The following is a 22566-nucleotide window of genomic DNA, read 5'->3' on the forward strand; positions in this document are numbered from 1 at the left end:
CTTGAAAGCTTAATGCCGCTTCTTCCCCCTGCTGTTTCTTTGAATTCCCGTCGAGGTACTGTGCTTTCTGTTAGCTGCACTTAGTGTGCTCTCATCCTCCAACATGCAGTTGCTAAAGAAAACTCTATCACTAGGCTAATGCTTACGAATGCCTTAAAATACAACTCTGCTTCCCAGCATGTACCTCTATTTATGCTTTAAGGATAGCTCCCCTCCCTGCTCATCCTCTCCCTCTTTAAGGAACCACCGCTTTTCAGAAAAGCTTGTAGCACTAAATTATGTTTTTTTTTTCTCACATTTAGAATTTGGAGGAAAATTCCCTGGTGAAATCTGAAATCTTACAAAGTGCATTGTGCCTATTGGCAAATGGAGAGGCTGAAGCCTTCGTATGCCTGTGCAACTGATCTTGTAGAAAGAAAAACAAGCTTCCGTTAAAACAGGTGAACAACCGGTGTGATTAATAATTGCAGGCTGGGATATTTTTTAAATGTGGGAAAATAACAGGCCACCTTTCTTCCAGTCTCACAGACACAGCCGTTGGTATGTTTGATCCAAAACTGAGACTAAAAAGTGGCCAAACCCCACTGACACCTGCGCACCTTGAAATGCTGCAAAACTGGTTCCAGCGTGCACGGCCTGACAAGAGGGGACGTCTTGGAGGAAGGCAATGCGGTGTGCTTGGGACAAACAATGCTGAATTTATAATAGCATAAAATGATTAGAAAAATGCACGGGTCTCCAAAGACTATGGACGTTCAGGGCTGTATATTTAGGCCTGCCTCGAAGTGAGGAAGCTGCACAGCTTGCAGCCCAGCTGGACAGAGGAGCCCGGTGTTGCCCCGTGCTCATACAAAGCTTCAGCTTCCACCTCCAGGCCCTGCAGTCACAGAAGCAAGCACCCTGTAAGGGCAGGGTGGCTGCAGACCCTGCCCCGCCGCGCTGCCAGGCGCTGCTGGCCGCAGGACGAGGTGACAGCAGAGGCTGGGCCACTGCTGACGCTGGACCGCTGCCACTGGCACGCTCCGGGACAAAGCAGAGGGAGAAACACAGACCCAGCTACCTCCTTTGCAGCTAAACAGAGTGCCTGAGACTTTAAAAATATATTAAGCTCTGAGAAAATTGTCACTTTTAACAGAAACTTTGTCAAATGAAAGCGTATCTCGCTACTATGCACTAAGTATCTTCACTGCAAATGAACCGCATCCACCTCAAGCTGTGAGTGTGAAATTAATCTAAAGGCATAACCTTTAGGTCTACATTTTGGCAGTATTTTAGTGCTAAATTATAAATATTTGATCTGATGCTCTTCTGAGTAAAATGGATTTGAAAAAATCTATGAAGAAAACTCATCTGCAGAGTTATCAATTATTCCAAAGTATATTTATTGCTGATTAAATGACTTGAAGAGTGCCTTTTTCTTCTGAGATTATCATGTAATATTTAGCAATTAAACATGGAAATTAACTACCACTAGCATCATTATTAACCCTTTATCTTGGGACAAAAACATTGCCATCTTGACAACACATAGAACTAAGTACCAACCAAGAAATGATACACCGAAGCCTAGTTAATTATATATGATTATATTTCTTTATAGTTTTGGGTCACACTTAGTGATGAGATCCAGACTCCATTTGCAATCCAGAGAGAAATAAAACAGCATCCTTAAGTCATCAGCGAAGAATGATTCAATCCATTGAAAGAGTATTATAAAAACCTCTTTGCACTGTGAAATAAATTAATCTACACCCATGACTCACACATACTGGCAGTATGATTTTTCAGAATGACGATGAGTTGAAAACCAACTTTGGAGAAAAGACCAAGTATCGGCTTTTTAGCAATTCTCGTTCGACTTGCTGAAGGTCCAGACATCAAGAAAGCAGTAGCATCTTCTGCAATAATAGTGAAATGGCACGGATAATTTTTTTTCTTACATTTTACAACATCACACAGGGTTGTTCAGACCTGCTGTTTGGCAGTGTCATGGAGCAAGGACCGGAGGCATGAGTTAAGGAGACCTAACCTCTGCCGAAGGCTGCATCGGCAGCGTGCCAGAAGCACGTGGACCGGGTTTGTTTTAATCATCAGACGGTTACTTGTAGAGGACAGTCTGGATCTGGCCTCCCATCTTGCACTGGAAGGATTAATAACCTTACATGCTCTTTGTTCAAAATAAACTTCCTGGATCCACTTTAAAGTTGAGGACTTTGTGAGACTGCAAAGTCCGACTCCTAGGAAAAAAAAACCAACCTTTTGAGCTTGCGTTGCTGATGGAAGTTTAGCTTCTCAGCAAAGGGACACGAAACCATCAGCAGTTCCTTCTCCATACTGATTATAGTAACTATCATCTGAGAAGCAGAAAATGCCCCAGCTGACGATTTGCCAGGGCTGCTGCCTGCAAGCCGCCGTGGCACCCTGGAAAAGAGCCAGGTGCTTCCTTTCACCAGGAACATCACGCAGGCCGCTGATGGGAAAAGCACGCTTGTAGGGCCGCAGTTCGCAGGATTAGGTGCTCAGCGCTCCGGGCCTGCGGGAAGCGGTGCCTCAGGTCTGCTCCTACCCACAAAACTGAGACCCTTGGGGTGAAATCTGTAAAGTACAAAGTCCGGTTCTGGCCAGTTGCTTTGTCACAATGTTCATTGTGATGAGTAATGTCACTTTTAAGGCTAATTATGCAGGTATATTTATTATCCTATGCTCAGCCATGGCGCTGGGGTACTTGCGTAATTTCACAGACGAGTGACACTTAAGACAGCACATTACTGTCAGCAGCCTCCATCTCATTTCATGCTAATTGCTCTCCAAAATTGTGTGATGCAGTTTTGACACAAAAACATTTTCAACAGTATCATTAATTCAGAGGGGGGGTACATTTCCTGAAGTAATTGCAGCCAACATCCTCAGTCATTCCTAATTATTTAATATAGCCCCACCCAAACACACTTTAATGTTGATTACCGAAAAGACATGTATTATCTACTCTCTACTGTGAAGTGTGATAAATGGGTCTCTCTGGGAGAAAGTAAATATTACCTGTTGTATCCAGAAACCCCAAATATTGAATTACTTAGTTTATCTGCTTTCCAAAATACTTATCTAATCTATTACTTTATTTATTCTACTGCAGATGTTCTTAAATGCTGATGGTTTTGGACTAAATAACATCACGACACATTTTAACGAACTCGCTATGTTTTTTGTCCTAAAATAATTGTTTATGCATGACAGAAATGAAGACCCTCTTTTAACCCAAATGACAAGGAATTCAGTGAAAAGAAAGCAGATCGGAATGATGGAAGTGCTGCTCGTCCAGTCTTCCAGCTAGTGGTGTCGCACGAGAGTAGGTCCTAAGAATTTATGGTACATTTTAATGTGTGATTTAATGTGGCTTATTATCATTTCCCTTGCTAGAAAACTGACTTTATTTTGGGATGTTTTATCTTTACGAGTTGTCATATCGTGCCACCAAGTAACCCGAGCATCCATTGACCGGCTTCGCTGAGGCATCGCGTGTCCCGGAACCGTTCCTCAGCCGCCCTCCGACACCAGCTCTGCAGGGCACGGGAGGAGCCCAGGAAAACCGGGCCATTTTGTCATTTCTAGGACAGATGGCAGCCTCTGACTCAGGGGATAGGACTCCAGGAATGTTTGCTGATCGGGGTGACGTGATGCTCATCTGGTGACACACGCGGTGATGTGGCAGAGCCAGCGCCTCACGCCACGATCTCGGAGTTTCTTGAGAGTTGTTTAGCTAGATCTAGCAGCCAAGGTCCCGCGTTTGAAAGGGATCTGCTCTCATTTTTAACGAGTGGAAAGGAAAGTGACCCCGGATAGGTCATTTAGTGGGAATCCAGATTACGGAAAAGTCGGGAGATACAGAAGTTGGAAGAACTGTTTGTGTGGGTGCCCTGCGCTGCACGCAGACAGTTTTTATGGTTGTCGAGCTGCCTTCCAGGGGAACATGGCTGCTGAGCCGGCCGCTCTGCGCGCTCCTGGAGCACCCCCTTCTGTCTGAGGCGCCGCAGCTCTGTCTGTGACACGCAGACATATGTAAAATACGGGATCGGCCCCCAAAGCAGGGGCAGGAGCTGCGTTTCGCTACCGAACCACCCGAAGCGCCGCGTGCCGGTACCGGGGGCCGAGCGCTGCGGTACCACACGGCCCGGCAGCGGCGGCGCCCTGTGAGGCGGTGTAACGCGTGTCGGTGCGGACATGCCCCGTTCGTGTGCTAGCGTACGCAATTATGATTTCCCACAGTGTTTCGGCTGCATTTTTAACGTTTTTCGCTTGTTTTTGTGGTGTCTTTGCGCCGCTGACGCCCGCTTTGCCACCGGCCGTGTGACAGGGCCCAGCCGGGGCAGGGCCGGGCCGGGGCAGGGCTGAGGCCTCCCGCGTCCCTCACGGCGCTGCCCCCGGCCGGGGGAGGCCAAACCCCCGCTGCAGGCCCCGAGGCGCCGAGGGCCCGCCGCCGGGTGCCGGTAGCGGCCGGCGCGGAGCAGCGAGATGCGGCCAGAGGGGGCGTGTAAGGGCCCGGCCGGGGCGGCGCTCTGCCCCTCCTTCTCTATGGTCGGAGCTGGCGGACGCGCGTGACGTCACGCGGCGTGGCGCCGCGGGCCGCCCTCGGAGGGTAATGGTTGGGGGGGGGGGGGGGGGGGGCGGTGACGCGGCGCTCTAGGCGGGGTCTCTACGGCCAGCCCGGGCGGGCGCCGCTCTCTATGGTCGGCCGCCGGCCAGAGCGTCGTCAGCGGCGGGCCGGGCCGGGCGGCGCTCTAGGCCGCGTCTCGGTGGCGCGGGCGGTTGCTAGGCGGAGCGGGGCCTAGGCCGCGGCGGGGTGGGCGCCGCCATGGCGGCCTCGGGGCCGGGCCCGGCTTCGGGCTGCGGCGCGGCGGGGCCGGCGGAGGGGCCGTGCGTGCTGTGCTGCGGGGAGCTCGACGTGGTGGCGCTGGGCCGCTGCGACCACCCCATCTGCTACCGCTGCTCCGTTCGGATGCGGGCGCTGTGCGGCGTGCGGTACTGCGCCGTGTGCCGCGAGGAGCTGCGCCAGGTCGGCACCGCCGCGGGGCTGAGGGACGGGGGACGGGGGACGGGGACGGGCCCCGCCGAGGGCTCGGGGCCGGGCGCTGCCCCCGGCCGGGTTCCGGGGGCTCGGGGGGGGGTTGGGGCTCCGAGCTCAGGGCCTTCGCCCCGCGGTTCCCCTCCGGGTCCTGCTGGCGTGAGAGCCCCCTGCGGGGGTGTGGGGGTGCTCCGTGAGCAGCCCCCCCCCCGGTGCCGCTTCTCCGCCGGGGGGTGTTGTGGCACGGGACCCCCTGGCAGGGCTTTGGGGAAGTGGCCCCGAGTCGGTGGTTTCACTGCGGGGATGGAGCGGGGGGTCTGGTGCTAGTAGGGGCCGGGCAAAGAAACTTTGTTCAGGGGTGTTGGGAGAGACAAATACTCGTGTCTGAACTGATGTGAAAAAAGAAAAGCTTTTAGAGGAGAAGGCTTTTAGAAGAAAAGAAAGAAAACCTCTTAGAAGAAAAGAATTGTTGCTAGCATTGTGCGAGAAATCACACTGAGGGGGTTCAGGAAATGAAGTAAAGTAAGTCTGCCAGGGGAGCTCTTCCTCTCCCCTGTGACAAAAGGAGACACCCCTCTTCCCCCCCCACTAATTCTGGTTACTTTGGCTGCTTTTCGTGTTGTTCAAGTAGTTTGGAGGGACTGAAGATCCCTGAGGCTGCACGCTCAAGATCCTCAGACTTTGTGGAGGCCAGAAATGTTGATGTGTTTTTTTTAAGCTGACCTCAGTAGCGCATGAGTAGCCTCTGTGTAGAGAAAGATAGAAATTTAAAAGTGATTTTTGTCTCTGATCATCCTCTGGGGAGCTGCTGCTCTGCCTCTGCTGTGTTTTCGGAGAAGCCAACTGTGATGTTGCTCTTCTGCCTTAACGCTGCTTGTCTTAGGGTCACAGATGGACTGTTAATCTTGAGGTCTTCCCAGGTTTGTAATAATCGCTGCGTTATGTGGCCTGAACTTTGGTTCATAAGCCATCTTTTTCTCTCATGTGTTAACTGTTAAAAGCGATCCTTCTATTAGAGTTGCCCGAGAGGTCCTTCCTAATGGCTGGGCTCTTTTTCCCCTCATCTTTAAGCGGTGCCGTAATGCTGCTCTGTGTGTGCACCCGTCTGCCCCAAGGAAAGAAAAAGGATTCTGGGGGCCATGAACCGCATCCGGACTGTCCTTAAACGAACTGGTCCTATAAGTAGGATCTAACACAGGGTCTCTTCATTTGCATGGTGTGTGTGGAATTAGAAGAGGCAAGGACAGCTCTGCCAGACCTCAGCTGGTGCTGTACTGATCCGTGTAGATTGACCTGGTAAGTGCCACATCCAGAGGAAATGGAAATAGCTCCGAAGATGGCTGGCACCACGGAGCAGGATGGAGGAGAAAGCAGGATATACTTGTTATGGTAATGTGTGCTCTCAGTGGTGCGTAATTGGTGCGCTGGAGTTAGGAAGGATTACTTGACCTGGAAAGCAACCCTGACATATACTTGGATGAGGCGTGGGGGATCAGTCGGTGTGTTTACTTCGCGTTGTGTTGAACTCCTGTGATAAAATCTGCTTTGCTGTGACCCATTCCTCTGTTCCAAAATGCGCTTCAGGTTGAGGTGAAATGTCTAGAGAGCTTTACTGAAACTATTTTTTTTAAACAGCTGAAGTTAGGCATTTATCCAACAGACTTAGACTTGTATTCTCTTTATTTTAAGCTTGGTATTTCAGAGAGGTGTGTGTGTCTGTGCATATATAAAAAACACTTTGGTTAACTTAATAGTAGCCTGGCTGTAAAGAAAGCTTTAAAAAAGAACATGCACACAACTTGCTCCAAGGTATTTCAGCACAACAGGGGTAGAGGAGTGACTTAACACGACTGAACTGCACGTGTAGTATATAATGGAATCCTTTTATTAAGGCTGTAAGCATTTCCAGAGTTATTGTATTTGCGGTGACTGCTCAGGACGATTAGCATATTTGTGTCTTAGCCTTCCTGAGCTGCCGCAGGGAATTCCAGCTGTTCCATCAATATTGCTGCCCCACCAGCACTTCCCAAAGTGGGGGGGGGTGCTGTAGCACACCGAGGGGCACGAGACTTCTCAGGAAGGACGCAGCACTGCCGGTGGCTGCGCTGTGCCGCCCAGGGTGCAGGGCGGTCACCGGGAGCAGCCAGGTTCCCTTGGAAGGGGTACAAATACTTTGGGAAGGGAGCTAGCGTTCTGTTTCTCACTTTCCAGGTGAGACAGGAAAGAAGCAGCCGTGGTTTCCCAGTCAGGCTCTGAGTGCTGCCACTTCTCACTATCAGGCTCTAAGTCTGGGTGGTCTGCTGCCAGGAGGCAGCTGAGCGTGGGGCTCTGGACAGACACTCGCTGCAGAATGGGTTGAATTGCTGGCAGATATTTACTCTCAGCGTGGTTGCGGTAGCAAAGCATCATAAAAGAGTCTCCTAACCCAGTTCAAAATCCAAAGACCAGGCTGGTCCCACCCCCCTCCGCCTGGTGCTCCTGCTGGAGGTTGATAAGCAGCCGTCACGCTGCTTTGCTGACAGTCGTGGGGGCAGTAGGTGGTGGTGACGAGCAGCTGGGCCTGGCACGGCTCGGGGCGTGTTGTCCAAGCCTTAGGCTATGAGGAGGTCCCTGACAAAGTTTGTGCTGAGGAGCCGGTCTGTAATCCCAACGGCCGTGCAGCCCACGTGTTCCCTGTCTGATTCCCGCGTTGTGTTGCCCACAGGTCGTCTTCGGACGGAAGCTTACGTCCTTCTCAACAATAGCACTTAACCAGTTGCAGCATGAGAAGAAATATGACATTTATTTTATGGATGCAGAGGTTTATGCGCTGTACAGGTAAGCGCCGGCATTCCTTTCTGTAACGTATCCCTAAAACACATGTTCTTATCTGCGTTACGTGGCCGGAAACGCATGCTCTAATAGAGCAGCGTGGTTTTGTTTGATGGAAGTGGTGGCTGCCGTGCTGCGCGCGTTACTCACCGGGCAGCGCAGGTGGCTTTGGTGGGATGAGGAGCTGGAGCGGCACGGTTGGCACGAGCTCTCAGTACCATGGTCATCAAAGAGAGCAGCTCCTCAAACCCTGGAGTGTTAGGTTTACAGAATCATAATACAGGAGTGTTGCTCTGTCAAGAAAAGTTGCTTTTTGCTTCTTTACCAGCAGCAAACTTGCTGGAAGGCTTTTAATTCCTTGTATGGCTACCCTGTAAATTAGTAAAGGCAAAATTACTATGATAATGTTATTTATTCCTGTGTTGCGTAAGGACTACTCAAAATCATTTGTACACTACATCAGATGAAAAGAAGAGCGTCCTCTTCTTCCTTCAAAGGTGTTAGTTCTAAATGGGAGAGAAGAAGGTGAAGTAAAAAAAAAAACAGGGTAAAAGTGTGACATCAGCATCGTGTTCTAAAAATACTTTTTATAACACGCTTATTAGGAAGCTTTAAGTTTAGTTAAGACCACTTAAAAGGAAAGAAGAGCAAAAAAAAAAAGGTGAAACCATGTAGGCAGTGGTACCTTTTTCTTGGAGAGTCACATATTTTATCTAATCTAACCTGATTGGGGCTAAAAATGCAGCTTTGCTGATACATTTATAATTTTGTGTGACTTCCAATTTACGGAATTGGGCAATGGGCTTTAGCGAGCAGAAGCAGTTGGAAACGTTCTGATTAATTATACACCAGCTCTGGGAATTGCTTTTGATGATCTGATTTCTGGAGAGCTGCTGAGATTGCCGTTCTGGGGGCAGAAATAAGTGCGCGTGATTGGGGTCTCCTGCTGAGACCAGTGCTCCGCCTTCAGCTCCGGTTGGGAAGCATTGGAGTTACTTCTTTTCCTCCTTTTCCATTACAATTTTTTATGCCCCCCCCATCATATACTTTGGTTTCTGCAGTAGAAAGCAAAATTAAACTAGATGTGAACCTTGCATGCATCAGCTGAGCCTTCAGTAAGCCGGGGGTTGTTGCACGGACATGTTCCAGTCCACGTGCAAATGGTGCACTGCTGGAGTATTTCCTAGCAACTGTTTGGCTCCTTTCTTGTACTAATTTGGTTCTGTCCTGTTCCTGACAGATGACAAAGTGTTCTTGGAGTAAGCAGGACGCTAACCTCGTTGCAAATTGCTGGGGGAGCTATAAAAATGCGGATTCTGCTACTGACAGAACATTTGGTTTTGATAAAGGTAGCGGGTTGCTGAGAGGGAATCGGATAATATTTAGTAAATCTTTCTTTGTCCCTTAGGAAGTTGCTGCAGCATGAATGCTTTTTGTGTCCGGATCTGAAGCCATTCAACACGTTTGCAGATCTGGAACAGCACATGAGAAAGCAGCATGAACTCTTCTGTTGCAAGCTCTGTGTTAAACACTTAAAGGTGAGCTGGTTCTGTGTCCTGGCGTGGGAAGGAGGGCTGAGTCCTTACGTGACCTGCAGGGTACCTGGGGAGGTGGGAAGAAGGGGGTGGCTGAACAGCGCCAGTTTGCTTTTTAAGTTTCTTCTGTCTGCCTGCAGCCAGGCCAGTTGCTTCCTTTTAACTCTGCCTTCTTTCATAAACTGATTAATGAAAGAGGCCTGAAGGTTCTGAATGGATTATGTTTTAAATTAAACCCGACCATGTTAATAACCTTCTGAGGTTAGCTCCTCCCCCGCAGCGTATGTAAATAACAAACCCTAACTGTCTGATAGGAAGTTAGTCCTGAGCTGTAGGCACTACAGCTGTAACTAGAGATTTGGTATCTATTGAGACCCGTGATGACTTTACAAGCTGTAACTCAGAAAATATTGGTGCCAGTTCAGAAGGCAGAGTGTATCATGGCAGGATGGATTTCTCTCTCAGATCAGAGACAACATAGCATTTACAGTTGACTCATGGACAGGATGAGAGTCCATCTTGCTGGTTTAATGAACTATAATTATATTTCATTATCTTGTTTATTTGTTCAGAGCAAATTTCCTGTATCTTGTTGATTTGATTGGAAAATGAAATTTAACTGTTGTCTGCAATTGAGGTCCACCGTGTTTGATGTACACACGTACAAAATGACCGAGGCTGTTTTAAAATGTGTTTTACAACCTGGTAAAGATAAAGCAGTTACTGGAAAGCTGAGTTGTCTGCCTGTACTGGGTCTTAAAGCTCCACATCTTTCTATCACCATCATTGTCCTTTTTTCTTAGCCCACCCAAATTTCCCTTAGACCAGCTGCTGTTATGCCAGTCAGGCAATGCTTTTTCCAGTCTGAAAGTCAGAATTCCACCTTTCCCTAGAGCTGGTGTGTTTTCCTGTGTCTGAATAGCATGTCAGACAAAATCAGCAGCCGCTGTTAAATGAGTGCTAGGACTGCTAACCTCTGTGTCTAGTAGTCGTCAGCATTGTGTATTGCTGTAGGAGGGAATTTAATTCATGAGCGCATTTTTTTTAGAACTCGATACACATGATTTTGTACGTGTGTTTGTTTTCTCTGAAACCAATCGAGTATCAGCTTAGAGAAATGCATTTATATGGTGTCACAGCTGGTTTATGCCAGTTGAACTGTAGGTTATTGCCAAAAGGGGCAAGATCCAGAAGTGGTCAGGGTTGAGATGAATGAATACCAATGCATCTTTTTTGCAGAGTTAGCTTTCACTGAAATAATTTGATTCTCATTCCTGTGGTCATGCAACCAATAGTGCTAATTCAAGGGAAGTGAGCTGGAGAGGCCAACACAACTTCTTTTGGTTGCAGCGTCCTTTGAACTCTGGTTAAGAGGTGTTTCCACAGTCAGCCTAAGTAGCCATCACTAAAGCTTGTTTATCATCATCTCTCCCAAAGACGTCACAAACTATAGTAGAATTTGTTGGCTTTTAATTTCAGAATACTGCAGGCACGTTTTTATTTCGGAGGAAGGTTCCATGTGGGCTGCAAAGAAGTTCTTAAACTCGTAGAAGCTTTGGTCAGTCAACCCTAGCTAAGCCAAGCGAGCCTTTTCCTGGAATAAGTTACGCCTCCTTGTTGAGGAGGCAAGAAATTAAGGATATTCTGTTCTCAAGGGTGTATTGATCTTTTTGGCATCTTCAGAACCCTTTCTACTAAAATAGCTTGTGTTAGTAGGGACAGAAGACTGCAGAATCTGTTCATTGAACTGTATCGTCTGTATGTAGCTATGTTGGGGTAGTTGCTGTCTGAGGAGCATTAAACAGTTCACTTCTCTTCCACTTTTTTTTTTTGAGTCAGCATGCAAAATGCTGTACTTTCATTTAAAAAAAGTAGGCCTTTTTTCCAACAGAGGTTTAAAAGTTTGTTACATCATGTTAATACACACACTTGTGAAAGGAAAACAGTGAATTAGATCTGTTTCCAATGTTTGAGGTGAGTGAAGTACAAGTGAGATGTAATTTCATTCAATCTCTTGAATTTTGGTTCCTAGTCACTGAAAATGTTAGGTGTCTGATGTCACATTGCATCTTTCTAAAGAAATCTTTGACTCCTGCAAGTGAGTAAGTTGTGTGAGCCTAGCTTATTCCATTTTATATGTATTTCTTCAGATTTTTACGTACGAACGGAAATGGTATACTCGTAAGGACCTTGCTCGCCATCGAATCCATGGAGATCCAGATGACACCTCTCATCGTGGGCATCCCCTGTGTAAATTCTGTGACGAGCGTTATTTGGATAATGATGAGTTACTGAAACATCTAAGACGAGATCATTATTTTTGTCACTTCTGTGACTCTGATGGTGCTCAGGAATACTACAGGTTTGTGAAAGTTTAATTTCTCTTTCTGTAGCTTAAATTTTAGAGAAATTGTTTCGATCTGCTTTGAGTTTTTGTAAGAGTAGTGCTCGAAGACAGAGGGCAAGAATGTGTGAGCAGATTGGCTGTAGGCTCTCTTGTTCCTTAAACCAGTAGCTGCAGTAATTACTTTCTGTCTAGTTTGTGCTTTAAAGTCATCCTCATCCACATTAATGTTGGGTGTTAAGTTACATTTTGGAGCGTGACAGGCAGGCGTCTGCAGCAGTGTAGTGTGTTAACTAATACTCCGACATCTATGTGCAAAGCAGATAGACGTAGATTTTCTTTTATGAAACACATGCCTTGCGTACAGTTGGATGTGACAAGTATCATCCAGTAGTTTCAGCTTAACGTCTGGGATTATGCATTAAGGTATGTGTCTAGGCTGCACAGAAATGGTTTCAGTTGGAAAACTTGCCTGGAGATAAAGACAAGCCTAGGCAGTTGGTTCTTTCTTTGCAAGATGGAGTAAAGAATAACCGTATGCCATTAGTAAAATGTGTTGGGAAAGTTGCAGCTCAGCCTCTTTTCTCTTTCCAGTGATTATGAATACCTTCGTGAACACTTCCGCGAAAAGCACTTCCTTTGCGAAGAGGGACGGTGCAGTACAGAACAGTTTACCCACGCTTTCCGCACAGAAATAGATTATAAAGCGCACAAAACAGCCTGCCACAGCAAGAACAGGGCCGAGGCCAGGCAGAACCGGCAGATAGACCTTCAGTTTACCTATGCTCCTAGGCACCAGAGGAGAACAGAAGGTAAGTGTGGCTGGGCCCTGAGCTACCTGATGTCATCTCAGAGTCTGCCTTGCTGTGAGCGAGGAGATGGAGCAGATGACCACCAGAGGTCTTTTCTTTCCTAAATTATTCAATGATTCTTTTCCTTCATGTGCGGATTCAGTTATGATAAATAATTTTAGTGAAACTAAACTTCTCCAACAGGTAATTACACGAATTACTTATATTACAGTTAGTATGAAGTAGCGATGAACGAGAAGCATGAGACCAGAGGAACATATCCACTTAGGTGTGCTGAGATTGAGATACATACTTTTATTTTATTTAGAGAAATCTGCATAAAAATGAGATTACTCAAAACTCACATTGCAGGTTAAAATACGTGGAATCTATATACTGCAAAATATAGTTCAGTCATAGAATCATTTAGGTTGGAAAAGACTCTTAAGATCAAGTCCAACCATTAACGTAGCAGTCCTGGAGGCTGCATACTACTTAATCATCAGAAGGAAATCAAGATAGGTTTCTGTGTACTAGTGTGTTTTTTGCTCCTTTTCAGGCATAGTGTGATGCCCAGATTAGAGAAATAACTTTAAGAATGATCAACCCTCCCTCCTGTTCAGGTGTTATAGGTGGAGAGGACTATGAGGAAGTTGACAGGTACAACAGGCAAGGAAGGTCAGGCAGATTGGGTGGCCGAGGAAGTCAGCAAAACAGAAGAGGCAGCTGGAGGTATAAGAGGTGAGTGGCAAAACATTTTGTGGATTTTACTGCTGCTTGATGCTGTTTCTTACTTAGTTATTAAGAGGCTTTTGGTGGACCGGCAGGAAGGAAGTGGGTACAAAATTTGGAAACTTTCATAGTGAATCCTTAGTTGAGAGCAGAACTAGTTTTCAGTCTTAGCCTGCATGCTGACTGGGTGCTTGATGAAAGTGTAACTGTTTTGTGCGAAGTTTAAGCTTTCTGGACTTGCCAAGGAAAATGAACACTGTAATCTTCAATGTGTGGGTTAACTAAAATCAGAAACCTAAATTAATTTCAGCAACTGTTTTTGTGCCAACTTTTAAAATAGGCTTTTCTGAAGTAAGTGATAAGTCTTTGCAGGTTTAATGGACTTTTTGGTCTGGGTAATCATGAAGTTCATGTTCTAAGGACCATGCTTTTCATTGAACAAACAGATCTCTGTGTGGCCAGACTGAATGCTTTGGAAAAAGAAGAGGGTTAAGTATTGAAATGAAAGTTTGCATTTATATGTCTATTCATTCACACAAGACCTGAGTGCTTTATACATACTGCACATCTATTTTTCTTCTTTTTCTCCCTGGAAAGTCAGCTGGTTCATTACTGGTAATTTCACCAGGGGAAAAAGTCCATCTCTAAACACTTTATGTGTTGGTGTCGCATGTGGATTGTGCATGTGTTGAGAGTTCATGACAAGCCATGTTTCAAAGAATTACTTTGGCCTACAAATAAGACGTTCATACATCTGAAAATGTGAGAGAGGTGTCCCCATGCATCTTTGGTACTGTCTCTCCCAGTTCACTCCAGTTGGTTTCTTCTGTCCTGGATTGTTATCACCATGTAGAACTTGCAAATCCAGGGGTTAAATGTTGCCCATCTTACCAGCTGGTGTCAGGGTGTATCCCAGCAGTGGGTTTGTTTCAGCCTTCTCAGCAGGTGGCAGCACAAGGCCAGGGACTGTCAACAGACCTGACACCAGAGAGGTGAGAGCTGGAGTGAGACAAATGTGCTCAGTAATCCTTGCTGTTTGACCAAGAAAATCTGCCCTGTCCTGTAGGGAAGAAGAAGACAGAGATGTTGCAGCGGCGGTCAGGGCATCTGTAGCAGCAAAACGTCAGGAAGAGAAAAAACGGGTAGAAGAGGACAGCAGCAGTAGAGGTAAAAAGGAGGACCTGAGGGATTCAGAAGTATCCAGCTCCAAACGCGTTACAAAGTCTTCAAATGAAACTCCAGGTTAGTGCTGAACATGTTCTGCAGCTGCAGGGAAGCATGATGGTTCAGGAGATCGGGCTGGCAAAAGTGTGAATTGCCGTGCACTGTTCTCAAAAGCTGGGGGTATGGGGAGAGCTATGCAGAATCTTAATCTGACAGTTGTTTGTGTCAAAATGTGTCTGAGTGGGCTGGGGTTCTTGCAGCAGTTTATACATAAAATGGAGCAGGGTATAAATACGAAACGCAATTAACATACAACAGTATATATGGTGTTTTATCCAAAACTATCGTCTAAGGCTGCTGTTTTCTACTCTAGTGTGCAAAAACTGATTTATTGTGGTGCTTAAGCTAGTGTTCCGTTTTTTTGTGAAGAAGTTGACCCCAGTAAAAGTTTGTAATGGGTCAAAGCAAACTTTTAATTGTTCCGAATGAGGTTTAGGGGCAAATAAAGACGATGCAGTTGTTTTGATATTGCTGTTGCTTCAGATCCCTTTTTCTCTGCCTTACTGCTTCTACAACAGGATTCGCACGTAGTTTGTACGCTTTCATAATGAGCTGAGAGCTGCTGAGAGCTCTGGTTGGTTAATGGGTACAGCTCAGCTGGGGATGGGAGGCAAGGTTATCTCCTCCTGCTGCTAGCCCAGCTTTTGCTGCGTGTCAAAGCTGTTACCAATCTGTCCTTGAACTGCTGCAGTCCACAGCACTGCATTTTAAGGCAAATGCAAATTGGAAACGATTGATGTTTCGATGTAAACTGACTGCCCAGGAGCTGACTGCTGAGCAGTCTGGGCACCTGTGCAGCAGAGGTGTGATGAAAGCTCAGAGGAGCAGCTTTCCAAGTGAAGCATCAGCATACTCAGAGAATCCTAACCCTGTGCGGGCAGTTGAGTGCTAGCCCCTGGGAGAAGCGTGGAGCAGGCAGCTGGGGGCATTGACATCTTAGTTTCTAGAGGATTTCCTCGCAGACATCTTAGCAGCCAACGTTTTGCTCATATTAAGTATCATGAGTTGTCCGTATGCTAAAGCCAGTACCTGGTGACATAATGGTGAATGTGGTTAATTGAAGGAAACAGTGATGCATGGACTTAAAATTTCCTTTTTGGAATGTCAGTTAATGACCTCATCAGCTGCTGAAAATAGGGCTTGTTAATACTGCTGTCATGTTCAGTGATAGCTTCCCTCTGAAATGAATGGATTTCAGTTGAAATATTTCTTTGCTCTTTTTGTCAAAACTCCAAAAGAAGCAGCTGCTAATGGTGCTTTAAGCCAAGATGACTTTCCAGCAATTGGTTCAGCAGTGGGACCTCTACAAGGGTAAGTTTGTTCACGGCTGCAGCGTTGAGAGCTGATGTAAAAACTCACGCGGGTTCTGTTTCTGTAGAAAATAATTTTACAGATCACTTAGACTTCAAGTGCTCCCCTTCCCCAGTTCCTATTCTGCTTCAGACTGTTTCTGTCTTAGTCGCCTGCATGAACAGCAGAGGCTGTTGCTTCAGTTCATGGCTTGACTTATTTATTTATTTATTTATTTAGTGCTGCGATTTCAGGGTAATTCCCAGTATTAATTCCAGACTTTTTTTTTTTTAACTCAGTAGCTTATCTCGAGGGAGCCATATGCTATAGGTTTTAAAACTCATCATCTCCTTAAATGGGTGGTAATTCAAATAGAATCTGTGCAGGACGTGGCAGCTAGAGTGCACCTCTGAACGTTGTGTGTATGGCCTGCTGGTCGAGGTAAGGCGTACTAAGACAGTACTGATAATACAGCAAGGCTAGTGTGACTGCTTTGAAGAGACTCGTTCCAGACATGGTTTATAAGCCTGAGGGTAGTTACATCCTGTTAAGTTATGCCTGCTGTACCACCCTAAGTGGTAAGTTTGGGGAAGACTGCAGTCAGGTGTGGAGCTTGTTCTGCCTGGTGGAGTTCTGCTGCCTCTGCACCGCTGGTGTAACTAGGTGTACTTGTCCTTTTTCACAGCTCTGCCCAGCTAGCAGCAGTTAAGCTTAAAGAAGAAGATTTCCCAAGCTTGTCATCCTCTGCTGCACCTACAATCTCTTCTGGGATGTCTTTGACATATACAGCGACTGCAAAGAAAACAGCTTTTCAAGAGGAGGATTTTCCAGCTCTGGTGTCCAAAATGAGGCCTAACAATAAAACAATAACTAACATCACATCTGCATGGAACAATGGTTCCAGTAAAAACGTGGTCAAAGCCATTAGCAGCCCGTGTGTAAATCAGATGGCCAAGAAAACATCCTCCTTGAATAGCACTAAAGGAAGTAAGAAGAGCAATAAACTCTGTCAGTCGGATGATGAAGACAATGGTAGTGGCTTGACAACCCAGGAGATCAGAAACACACCAACAATGTTTGATGTCTCATCCTTGCTGGCAGCTTCTACCTCACAAACTTTTACAAAAGTGAGCAAGAAAAAGAGGATGGGGGTTGAGAAGCAGAGACCATCATCCCCACACCTGTTACAGGAGACAGCGTTTCCCAAATCATCCGTTGAAAAGCTGCCAGAAGCAGAGCAGACACCAAACGCATCTTCTGCTCTTCACGCCCCTGACAGATCCACAACTGTCATGAATGGTCATTCGGAAAAATCGTTAGCAATCTGTAGTACACCCAAAGAGCCCCCTGGCCTTAAAAAGCCCACAGTGACTAACCAATGCCCTTTACCTCAGGAAGACTTCCCAGCACTTGGGAGCTCAGGATCAGCTCGAATGCCGCCACCACCAGGTGAGCGCTGCAGGGCACAGTCAGCTTTGCTTGGCTGGAGCTTGGAGAAATGTGGCCGAAATTAAAAGGCAGTCTGGGAAACAGACAGTCCTGAATGTCCTCTGTAAAACAAGTCTGATTTGGTGGCAGTGTGAAGACACCTCTGCTCCTTGCATCTGCAGGTGTCTGTCTTTTGGGAGGGCCTCACAGATGAGCAGCCGATCTTTACGTGTCACTTTCTAATGAGCACAAAAGTGTAGGTAGTGTCTGGAAGCTCCCGTGGACAAAGGAAGTCCCTCTTTAGCTGTGATCTGTACCTGCTGATACCTGTCAGTTGGCTTCCTTGGTCAATTGTTCTGCATTTGCAGAGATGCAGTGCCCTTACTTTTAGTGGTGCCATAATCCTGTAAAACTGGAGCAACATAGCAACAAATGTGACCTGCAGTGGTTTTAATGAAAGTGGCATCACATCAGGAGATGGCTTGCGTAGCTGCTTTGTTCTGTGCTGCTCCGCGGATAATTGTAGGTGAAGTACACTAGAACATGCGATGCCTAGTTCTGTTGTGACTTCTGGAGTGATTTCCGTTTGTTTTAACAATGTGAGTGTTTTACCATCAGGATTTGAGTGGGGTTGGGGTAGGTTTTTTTTTTTTTTTTTTTTTTTTGATTAGTGCCTTGTGAAAAATGAACTCGATAGTTTACCACTCTGTAGAGTAACATCAGCCACTCTGAAATGCTTCTTGACCTGACTGTAGGGGCAACGGATCTCCACCTCTTCAATTTTTTTAGGTTTATTCTGATATAGTGGCCTGTATTGTTGACTCGTAACTTCCTGGTGCTTCTGAGAGTACATCAGACCATTGGTGTTGATTACAGATGGTGGTACGTGGGTGCCACAGGTATGTGCTCTAATTGCCTGCCCATTTCTGCTTTCATTTAGGCTTTAACACTGTGGTGCTATTAAAGAGTCCTCCTCCGCCTCCAGGACTGTCCGTGCCTGTTAGTAAACCCCCTCCAGGTTTTGCTGTTATTCCAGCCGCCAATATCTCTGAACCCGTCACTACATCTTTGAAAGAGTAAGTAAAAGACCTTTCAGTTAGAGTAACTTCACACATTGTGTCTCAGATATGTCATAGGGCCTTCAGGTGAATCATGAAATATTGCGAGGGGATTATTGTTAAGCAGGTGCTGCACCAGAGGCCAGCCACGTAACGATTCCGCTGTGGAGTCCCATGGCCAGTCAGGAGACTCGTGTAAAAGCAGGCACAGGCATTGCTTGGATGCGAGTCTGGGGAAGTGAAAACATGCACGTTGGCAGCACAGCCAGTCTAGAAAAGAGAAGGTTTGGAAACAGATCTACAACAGCTACAACATATTTCTTATTCTTTCAGTTGATTCTGTCTGACTCCTAGAAGCAAGGTGCTGAAGCGTGCTTTTCTTGACAACCCCTAAATGCCTTTCTTCATTGCTCTGATCTTTCTAGTAGCTGGTCTCTGGCTGAGCCCTTCTGGGCTAGAGAGCTGAGATTATGAGAAACTGGGAAGGGAAAAATTTGTAGAAGTTGAATACCGATGTTTGTATTTATCTGTTCTGCTTTATTTGTGGCATGGTCTGTTGTCATGCCTTTTTGGTGAACCTTGCTTACAAAATCACTAGTCAAGGCTACGTTAAATTTGAATTTCATGTGTTCTGTCTAGGTAAAGCTGGAATCTGATTCAGTAATCCCACAGGATGCATTTCATCCCATCAAGATGGCTATATGCTGCTTATAGTAGTTGGGTGACGGGGGGGAGTGCATCCTATAGAAAAGAATAGCCATATAACATCTATCTTTTTATAACATGAAGCAGTATCAAATTCCTTTTTTTTTTTTTTCCTCCCCCAAATGCAGGCCAAAATCTTGTCATGGGTCATACTTGATACCTGAAAACTTCCAGCAAAGGAACATCCAGCTAATACAATCCATTAAAGAATTTCTCCAAAGCGATGAGTCCAAGTTCAATAAATTTAAAACTCATTCTGGGCAATTCAGACAGGTGAGTGGGCAAGAACCTTCCCGTTCCTGAAATCTTCCTCTCTGTTCAGTTCGTGCAGCGCATCTGTCACTGTTTGGTATTGGTGAGAGGGCTACACAGGTTTTCTTTTCCTCTGTGCTCCACTGTAGCTCTCTTGTAGTGCTAAGGTAGCAAAAAAAGCAGTGAGGATGATGTGGCCTGGGAGAAAGTGAGTCCATTTTTAGATGAATGGGACTTTTTTCTTTTTTTTTTTTCTTTTTGAATTTCTAACTGTTCCAATTCTCTTTTCACTGAAGGGGCTGATTTCTGCAGCACAGTATTACAAAAGTTGCCGAGAACTCCTTGGGGATAATTTCAAGAAAATTTTTAATGAGTTGTTGGTGTTGTTGCCGGACACAGTTAAGCAACAAGAACTGCTTTCTGCTCACAATGATTTCAGAATCAAAGAAAAGCAAAGTTCAAACAAACCCAAAAAGAACAAAAAGCACGTTTGGCAAACGGACTCCAACTCTGATCTTGACTGTTGCATCTGCCCAACATGTAAGCAAGTACTAACTCAGCAGGACATTGTCACCCATAAAGCTTTGCATATTGAGGATGAGGAGTTCCCTTCCTTACAAGCAATCAGTAGAATCATAAGTTAGCTTTCCTGAAGACCAATAAAACAGTTTGTCTATGAATATGCACTTTTTGGAATGAGGTTTGACAGTGTAGTGTGGCTGAGAGCCGCTGCTGGCTGAGTACTCATACGCAGGTAACTGTTAGAGAGCCCTCTCAGTGCTGTTCATAAATAATGTGCAAAGGGATCACTGGACTGCACCGTAGCTAATTAACATCCAAAGTCTGAGCTTCCAAAATGCCTGAGTAGAATTAGGGCAAAATCGCAGGGTGGGCAGGTGGGGGCCACCTTTCTCCTGTAACGCAATAGCTGAGAAAATACTTTCTGATCTGACGACTGACAGGGGACACAATAGTGGAATATGCATCTGGTTTGGGTTTTTTCTTTCTCTTTTTGGGGGGCGGGGGGAGATTTTGAATCACTGAAATGGATGGAAGCAGCAGTGGCTTCCCTTATATTCTGATTTGTGTGCTATTTCTGTGACCACGGAAATCAAAGTAGTCAGGGGTGCAAAGATGCTGAAAAGGAAAAGATCCTACTCACCAATGAATGAGACTGTTTCAGTTGTGTGTCTATAAATATTGGGCTGCAGCAAAGAATAATCCTGTCTGAAAACGGAGTTAATTCTACTACTTGAAGAATTGGACTGATCGGTGTGGTTAGTTGAACCTGAGGTTTGAAGTTGCCTCTGACCTTTTATGTAACATGTTCTTTAAAGAAACTTATTTTGTAGCACTGCATGTAGAATCACGTTAAAGCTTTACTTCCTGTAAAGCACACTTCACAGTAATTTTATTTAATGACTGCCATGTTTCTAATTTCTTGGATGTATTAATGGTGGTAGTTCCAAGCAACAGCGTATTGGGACATTAAATGCTGCTGATCACTGACCATGTTTATCTGCAGTGCCTTTAAGTGCATTTATCTGTTTACAGTGGTCTACACTAACAAGGATAATTTGTTCAGACTGTATGGAGTGTTTACATCCTGCACTTCCCTTGGTGATATCGGTCTGCAGTAGCTTTGCTTATGTTGCTTGCCGTCTATGAATTGCACCTCTAGGAAATGGGAGTTGAATCTGTTCATCGTTTGAAGTGACTCCTGCAGCAGCAGCTCTGATGCGATGGAGTGACGAGACCTCCCTGCAGTGCACTTTCATGGCTATAATTGTCTGATTCTTGCCCATCCTTGCAGACCAGGTTTAGTTGTTTTAACATGTTGAAGTTAATTTATGTAATTTTTAAGTGACAAAATACTGCTTTTATATAAGCATTTATATGAACATGAGCTCAGACTATTACTAAAGAGCTAGTCCTGGCTACAGAAATTTTTTCTTGCCTTATACTTTTTATTTTTTGCTTGCTGTCAGGCTGCAAAGTGCTTTTGGTTTCTTTTCCAAATAATTAAGGCTGTTTTGAATACCTGAGCGTGTTGTATTCAGCACAGGGGACAGACTGCATGCCCTGAAACGGGGAGGGGAGGATCATTTGGCTGCATGGCTGTTTATAAAATGCATGAATATATTGCAAGTAGTAATGCTTCCATGTTCCTGCTTCGAGTCGGGTTCCTCTCGAGCGGAGCCGGGCCTGATGCCCGTGACACTACCACGAACCACGACAGACCTGACTGCGCTGGCACTTGGGCGCTTCACTTTTGATGCCAGCTGCCCGTGCCACGTCCAGTCAGCAACGGATCTACAGCGTCAACTCTTTTTTTTTTTCCCCTGTATGTTCCTTTGGTTTGTAAAGTTCAGAGGAAACGAAATGCGTATACTCCCCAGGAGTTTCTTATGTCTTCCCTTTATTTTCAGTTAATTTCTTCTGTGTTAGCAGATCCGTAGTTCCCGCCTGGCAGGTTGAGAACTCCCAAGTGCTGCTGTAAGCTTCCTCGAGGCGATTGATCTCTTTGGCCTGATGATGCAGTTCCCTTGTTCCCTGTGCTCACCTGGTTAAATAAAGTGTTACCAAATTTTTTCAGGCCGCTTCTTTTCATTTTAAACTCTTTATTGAAAATAAGTTGCGGTTGGTACACAGACACTGAAAATACATAATCACAGATTATTCTCTCAAAAGATATTTTTTATATATTTATATATATACAAAAGTTGTAAACATTTTTAACTTATTTTCATACACAGTCCACTTTATACTACAATGCACGTAAGATTAGTGACAACTGCAACTCTTTGAAGCGGTCTGCTTATACGGAGGTATCTGCAAAAAACTGAAATCTGCAAACCACATTTGGTATCAGTTTGTTATTAAAACTTGTAAAGAATCTGAGGTTTAAATGCATATTGCAACAAAATATAGGCAGCTGAACTTGGGTTTCAAGTTGATACAGTAAAGGCCTTTTCTGAGCCTCACTGGTGGTGGGGAGGGTCTTCTGACACACAGCTTCAAAATGCAATCTAGGAAAGTACTATGAATAAAACAGAGTGGAGCTACATCCATCTGCCGCACTTCAGGAAAACAAGGCGGAAAGGAAGTCTGCAAATATATACAGTAGCTTTTATAGAGAGAAATACTGATTCCACATAAGTAATGATGTGATTTTACTAATGAATAGACAATGACCGCAGTTGGTTTAATTCTGTTTAAATGATCTCATAGCTGCAGCAGGCACAACGAAGAGCCAGCCATATGTGCTCAGAGGGGACAGTGCTGGCCGGGGAAAGAGATGGGTGTTGATATAACCCCCAGTAAAGAATATCTGGGG

General features: G+C 45.6%; 1 protein-coding gene across 3 annotated transcripts; it reads left to right on the forward strand.

Annotated features, from left to right (window-relative positions):
* Window positions 1–4758: 4758 nt before the first annotated feature.
* ZNF598 (zinc finger protein 598, E3 ubiquitin ligase) lies at window positions 4759–21824 on the forward strand. Of its 3 annotated transcripts, none has more exons than XM_048063860.2 (13): window positions 4759–5050; window positions 7764–7876; window positions 9279–9408; window positions 11556–11767; window positions 12344–12561; window positions 13164–13281; window positions 13719–13760; window positions 14339–14514; window positions 15738–15807; window positions 16472–17235; window positions 18155–18290; window positions 19106–19250; window positions 19526–21824. In XM_048063860.2, the coding sequence occupies exons 1-13, from the start codon at window positions 4850–4852 to the stop codon at window positions 19871–19873; spliced, it is 2673 nt and encodes an 890-aa protein (XP_047919817.2). In that variant the 5' UTR covers window positions 4759–4849; the 3' UTR covers window positions 19874–21824. The 3 variants fall into 3 exon arrangements, with proteins under 3 accessions (XP_047919817.2, XP_047919809.2, XP_047919823.2); XM_048063852.2 differs by having other exon boundaries at window positions 4763–5050; window positions 15735–15807; XM_048063866.2 differs by lacking the exon at window positions 13719–13760 and having other exon boundaries at window positions 4769–5050; window positions 15735–15807.
* The last annotated feature ends 742 nt before the right edge of the window (window positions 21825–22566 follow it).

The sequence above is a fragment of the Anser cygnoides genome, chromosome 15, assembly GCF_040182565.1.
Source record: "Anser cygnoides isolate HZ-2024a breed goose chromosome 15, Taihu_goose_T2T_genome, whole genome shotgun sequence".
NCBI lineage: Eukaryota > Metazoa > Chordata > Aves > Anseriformes > Anatidae > Anser > Anser cygnoides.